Genomic DNA, 6,138 nt, shown 5'->3' with positions numbered 1-6,138 from the left:
TGCCTTCCATAGTGGTTACACGATTTTACTTTCCCACCAACACTGAGTAAGAGTTCCAGTTTCTCCACACCCTTCCCAGCACTTGTTTGCTGCTCTGTTGAATTTTGCTATTCTTACTGGTGTGAGATGATATCTCACAGTTGTCTTGATTTGCATCTCTCTTAGAGCCAGGGATTTTGAACATTTCTTCATGTGCTTGTTTGCCATCTGAATTTCTTCTTTGGTCAAGTGTCTGTTCATACCCTGTGCCCATTTTTCAATTGGGTTCTTTACCTTTATTTTGTTGTTGGTGCTTGTGTATTCTATAAATTTTAGATATAAGTCCCTTATCAGACATGTCATTACTAAATATTTTCTCAGTCTGTGCTTCCCTTTTTATCCTGTTGGAGAAATTTTTGTATGTGCATAGGGATTTGATTCTTAGAAGGTCCTGTTCATCTGTTTATCCTCTCCTGGTTGTAGGTTGAATTGTATTATTTTGTTAAAGGTGAACTTAAGATAGTTTTGATTCAAGGTTAAAAAAATATCTTAAGGAATAATCTCAGGGAGGCTTCTAGTCTCCAGTAGTTTTAAGCCTCAACCATTTAAGGATTTCAGTTTTGTTAAGAGTTTTTCCTCCCATTCTTTCAGGATTCATTTGCTGACTCTTCTCAGAATGGTCAGTAGTGGTAGATGGGCACCACCTGGCTCTTCCAGTCTCAGGGTAGATGAGGAGATGGCTTGTATTGCCAATTAGACTAGTTTCTTTTCTGAGGCTTTGGTTTAAAATTTAGTGCATTATTTCTTTTGTGCAACCTCAGTGATGAATGTGCTTTATCTGTTTCTAGGGTAGATGGATGGTTGCATGTCTAAGATAAAAAATGGAATGAAAGATAAATCGGAAAGAGTATAATGGAGAGTAAGTTTCACAGGTGGTGGGGACTTTCAGTTGGAGTTAAACTTGAACGTTTTAAACTTGAATAGTCAAAGAAGTATTTTAAGTTGGTAGGCATAGTTTTACAAATAAAATCAGGAGGCATCAGGCAATTTTAATGAGGAATAATAAAGTTCTGAGAGGACAGTAGAGATGTGATTGTTTTTGTCTTTTGCATCTCTGTATAAAACATTGTCACTTAATTCTTTGAGAGTTGAAGGTGGTTTTTGTACTTTAAATTGAATCTTGGTGTTGCCACCTGTTAACTAAGGCCAATTCTCTAGCCTTCATAAGTCTTCAATTCTTCACCTGTAAAAAGAGACAATATGAACTATTTAAAAGGATGGTTTGATGAGTGATAAAATGCACAAAGTCCATACCATTGTGCTTGCAATATGTTTGTATATTTTTTAAAAAACAATGACTTTTTAGTTGAAAGGCAGGTGTTTGCTCTTATTTGTGCATAGCATTCACTGTAGGAAATGTGAGATACGTGGTTTTTATCTGCTTCATTTTCTACACAATTCTTTTCATGATTTTTCGCTAATAAGTTAAAGAGATGGAGAGTGTTTCAAAACATGGTGACTCTGACTGTATTATTGGACTGAAATTTCATTAGTTATGCTCTGATAACCAGACTGCAGGGGTAGAGCGAGTGAGCGAGCGAGCACATTGTTATTCAGTTCAGACACTGGCATGCTTCGCTGCTTTCACAGGAGATTCAAATAAAGCTTGGTTTTACTTCCCGTTCCTGGCTTCAGAGACTTAGATGCCTCTTCTTTTCTTTCATGAACTGCATAAATTCACCTTCACTCTTGCTTGAAATTTGTGATAAAAAACTGTCAGGATTAAAATATAATAGTTGTCTTCTCTTTTCTTGTCTCTTTTCACTCTGGGTTTGATTCTTTCTCCTTCTCTGCCTTATTATCGTAGATGAGGGATTCCTCCTCTGTGTCCTTTCCCCCAGGTGCCTCCCATGTAGGTAGTTTGTTCCTGCCTCCATTTCTACTATTACTCCCTTAGTTTAGGTTCTTATGTTTTAGTAAATTAGTATAATAATAGCAGGAGGAAGATGGACAGTCTCCTCCTAAGCAATTTATTGCCTGTGAAAACCCTCTGGAGAGTCAGCTATGAGTTGATTCCACCTCAATCATACATAACAACAACAACAACATCAATACAATAGTAACTTAAATTGACCTCTCATTTCCTCTTGCAATCCCCATTCCAGTCTGCCAGAAGGATCTTTCTGAATTATGTAATTGCTCATGTGGCTTTTGCTAGTTGCAAGTAACCATTTAGTCAAATTTTTTTTTTCATTTAGTCAAATTTAAGCTCATTATCATGATTTCTCTTCTATAATATAACCTTTTTCCTTTTCCTTAGCTTTATTATATCCACTTGTCTTTCTTCCTTATTCTCCTTCACTGTATCCTCAATGCACCTGCAATATGAAACATACTAAGTTTTAGAATATACCATTGGGTCATCTCTCAATTATTTTTATGTGCTGTCCCTCCTGCTTAGAATATTTCTCATCCAATTGGTTGATTGCTCTTGTTACTGTTATTAGATGCCATTATGTCAGAACCAAATCTGACCCTCTAGTGGGTTTTCACAGATTGTAAATCACACAGGTGATTTACAGATACCCGTTTTTCTCCTTCAAAACTATTGGTGAATTAGAACTGCTATCCTTCAAGTTGACAGTGCAACTCTCTATCCACTAGACAACAAGATCTCCTTGATCTATAGAATAGTGTGATGTTATTTGGTAGTTCCCAGTCACAAGTGACTATTTAAATGTAAATTAATTAAAATGTAATAAAGTAAAAAAATACTTATTTAGTTATAATAACAAGGATATTTTTCCCCCAACAAAAGACTGAAAAAGACAACTTTGAAAAAAAAAAGATGCCTAAGAAAAAGACTAAAATTCTGAAAATGAGACCTGTCCTCCATCATGGAGTTGTACAATTTGATGGGTGGCAGGGTGAAGGAAATTGGAAGTATCTGTTCTGGAGAACAGTTTATTTGAACTTTGTAAATAAACTGGTATAATAAAGTTTCCAACTATTGAGAATTAACTCAGAGAAGAAATACAGAAGACAAGCTCCCAGAGCTCCCAGAAGAAAGACTATGTGAGGAGGCAATAGCCAAGGAGCCGTAGTTTCATGAATAACAAGTCAACTCTGTTGAATCAAGCATGAGGACCAGCATGCAGTCACTACTTACTGTGATCACTTAGATTTCTCACAACTACAGAGCAAGGTGCTCTGCTGAGACACTTGCCTTCAATACTTACCTCTAAGACAAACTGACAGCATGGTAAAGATGCCTTTTAAAAGAGGAGATATAGATGATACAGCTTTTAAATAAATAGACACAGAAAGAGGAAGCATGCAACAGTGAATAAGTGAAAATCCAAGATCTCTGTAAATGTTCATTAAAATGAATAAAATAAAGTTTTAAAAAAAGACGAAGCAAAGGAAATTCAGTTGATCAGACAGAGGTAGAAAGGAGGATGTGGACAATGGTGGAAAGCCAAGAAAAAGAATCATTTAAGAAAGAATAGAAAGCAGTTCAAATAGATTCGTGGTCACAAAATGACATGCACTGAGATTCTCAAACTAGATACATAATCAAACATAAATTGGAAGTTAAAGGCATGGAAAAAGTCGGTCAGGTAAACTGTAAACCAACAACAAATTGATTAGAAACATTGATAACCTATATAAACAAAGAACCTTAAAGGTTACTTACCTTTGAATTTAAATTGACTTTTTCAATATGTAACCCTTAACATAGCTCAGAAACCAAACCTGTATTACAAGTCTCATTGCCACTGTCTAGGGATGGGTAGGAATGGGGTTATTGTTACAAAGTGTCATGAGTCAACTGACTCCTAGTGAGATTGGCACAGCATAAAGCAGGTTTTAGGGTAGTTGTACATAGGGTTGCTATCAGTCGAGGGTGACTCAAAGGCACATAACAACAACAACAACAATGTGATGAATTACGTTGATTGTTTTTCTTAAGTTGAACCGTCCTTGCATATAACTGTGGCCGTCTATGTTCACTGAATTCAAAGTTACTAATGTAAGGTGTATTCCTGGGCCTTGCGATAATTTGTGGCTGACCTCTTGATAAGAGGTAAGAAACTGCTGCATTACAATCCCAAAGGCACATAGTAAAATTTACCAGCTGCCCCATAGGAGAAGGATGGGCATTCTCCTTCCTTGGGATTAACAGCCTCTGAAAAGCTGCTGGAGGTTCAGCAATGAGTTGATTCCTATTCAGTGACACACAACAGAAAAGAAAGGTCAGCATGTAAACATCAGAGAAAAACCCACATTTTTATGATGGCGTTTGGACTTGTCACAAGCTCAGAATGCAGAGAAGCTCCAGTACAGTCTCTGTTTATCATCATCTCTGTGTTTGGGATTTTAAAGCAGAACCTACTCTCTCTCATGTTAACCTTTCAGTGTGCTCTAAACAGAAGTTTCTGAGGTAATTTTTGGTTGGTTTCTAGATTTTTCTTAGCTAAATTTAAAGATTTAATGGGAGTGATTTGTAAATTGGGAAGAAGAAAATATGCTAATTAAAATCTCTTCTCTTTCTCTTAGGGCTGCTGCTCAGAGTAAATTAGGTCACTACACAGATGCAATAAAGGATTGTGAAAAAGCAATTGCAATTGATTCAAAGTACAGCAAGGCCTATGGGAGAATGGGGTAAGTTCTGGGACAATGTCCAAAATAGTGTCAAGTTATACCAGACTTGCTCTTACACATGGGTGGGTTTTAATTTCTTGCTTTGTATTGTACTTTCTGAACTAATATTAAATATTACAAAATGGAGGAAATGATTACATTTCTACCATTTGAGAGTGAGATATAGTTAGTTGCTGAAGAAAATTACACAACTCTGTTAAGCTGACTCACTTCATGTTTGTGGCCTATCTCAGTTGAGTACTCAATATTGACAGACAGTCCTATATTGTTACTGTTATGTGCTGTTGACTTAGATCTGACTCATAGCTGACCCTGCAGCAGGTTTTCAGAGGCTGTAAATCACCTGGGAGAAGATTGCTCATCTTTCTCCCAAGGAGCAGCTGGTGATTCATCCTCCCTGCTTCTAGTTTGACAGCGCAACTCCTTACCCCGAAATCACCAAATGTTCCTGACAATGCTATACTTCTTTTTAAGTTCATCTTCCTACTCTCCAAGGTATTTCACACTTCTGTCTTCAAATTTCTAGTACTCCTCCATGGTGACTTTCATCTGATGAAGTTACCTTATACATAATTGAGCCCATAAATGCATTTATAAGAAAAGTAAATCATCTTTCTACTTAGAAATAGTCCAGTCCACTGGCTTTCATATGCATACAGACTACCTTGATGTTCTTGTTGTTGTTAAGTGCCGTTGAGTCGCAGGCAACTCATAGCGACCCTATGAAGGAGAGTCCTTGACGCTTGGGTGCCTTTCATCCTCTCTCCAGGTTCATAGGGTTTCTGGAGGCAAGCTATTATGGAAATGGATGCCACTCCTCCTTCCACGTTTGTTTTAATCGGGACCTTTATATTAGAAGGATTCTTATGTAAGACCATCCCATGCATGAATGCTTTTAGATTTTGTCACTATGTAATTCCTCTAGGGCTATTATTTTACTATTCCTTTAATGAGATTTTGTTTCACAAGTAGAAGAGTATGACTGCATATGAAAAGGCATACCTACCTAAACTCTCCTTTTACTCTGTTCCCTTTAAGCTATAGCCTTATTTATAAATTCCTCTTTATGCGTAAGTTTGCTATTTCATTATCTTCCATTCTTTTAGATCACTCTGTTAGGTCTTTCCCCACTCCCGCTATATCAGTGTACAGACATAACTCTTCAGAGTCACTGGTTTTTATGGTCTGAGAAACACAATGCTCAGTTTTCTATTCATATTATACCTAGTACATCTAATTCATCAGCAAGTCTTAGCAATTCTAATTTTTATATCCTGAACCCTATCTTGATTTATACATCTTCATCTCTGTCTTGCTTAAAACTATTCCAAACCACTACACAAACTACAAAAACAATCCCTAAATGGTTTCCTACACAGAGTGAGCTTTACATTACAAAACAGAATAAATCCAAGCTTCAAACCATAGTCCTAATTGATCTGGAGCCAACTGCTGTCTGATATAATATTTTTCAATATTTCATTTTCTGTGCCC

General features: G+C 36.7%; 1 protein-coding gene across 1 annotated transcript in view; it reads left to right on the top strand.

Annotated features, from left to right (window-relative positions):
- SGTB (small glutamine-rich tetratricopeptide repeat (TPR)-containing, beta) overlaps nucleotides 1-6,138 on the top strand; it is a 75,621-nt gene that overhangs the window by 58,644 nt on the left and 10,839 nt on the right. The window contains exon 5 of the mRNA XM_006899373.1: nucleotides 4,540-4,644. Within this exon, the coding sequence (XP_006899435.1) occupies nucleotides 4,540-4,644 (105 nt within the window). The remainder of the gene's footprint in view (nucleotides 1-4,539; nucleotides 4,645-6,138) is intronic.

Source organism: Elephantulus edwardii, unplaced genomic scaffold (genome assembly GCF_000299155.1).
Source record: "Elephantulus edwardii isolate Elephantulus edwardi_28Jun2011 unplaced genomic scaffold, EleEdw1.0 scaffold00254, whole genome shotgun sequence".
Lineage (NCBI taxonomy): Eukaryota > Metazoa > Chordata > Mammalia > Macroscelidea > Macroscelididae > Elephantulus > Elephantulus edwardii.
The sequence above is the reverse complement of the archived record's forward strand: the minus strand, read 5'-3'. Positions and strand labels throughout refer to the sequence as shown.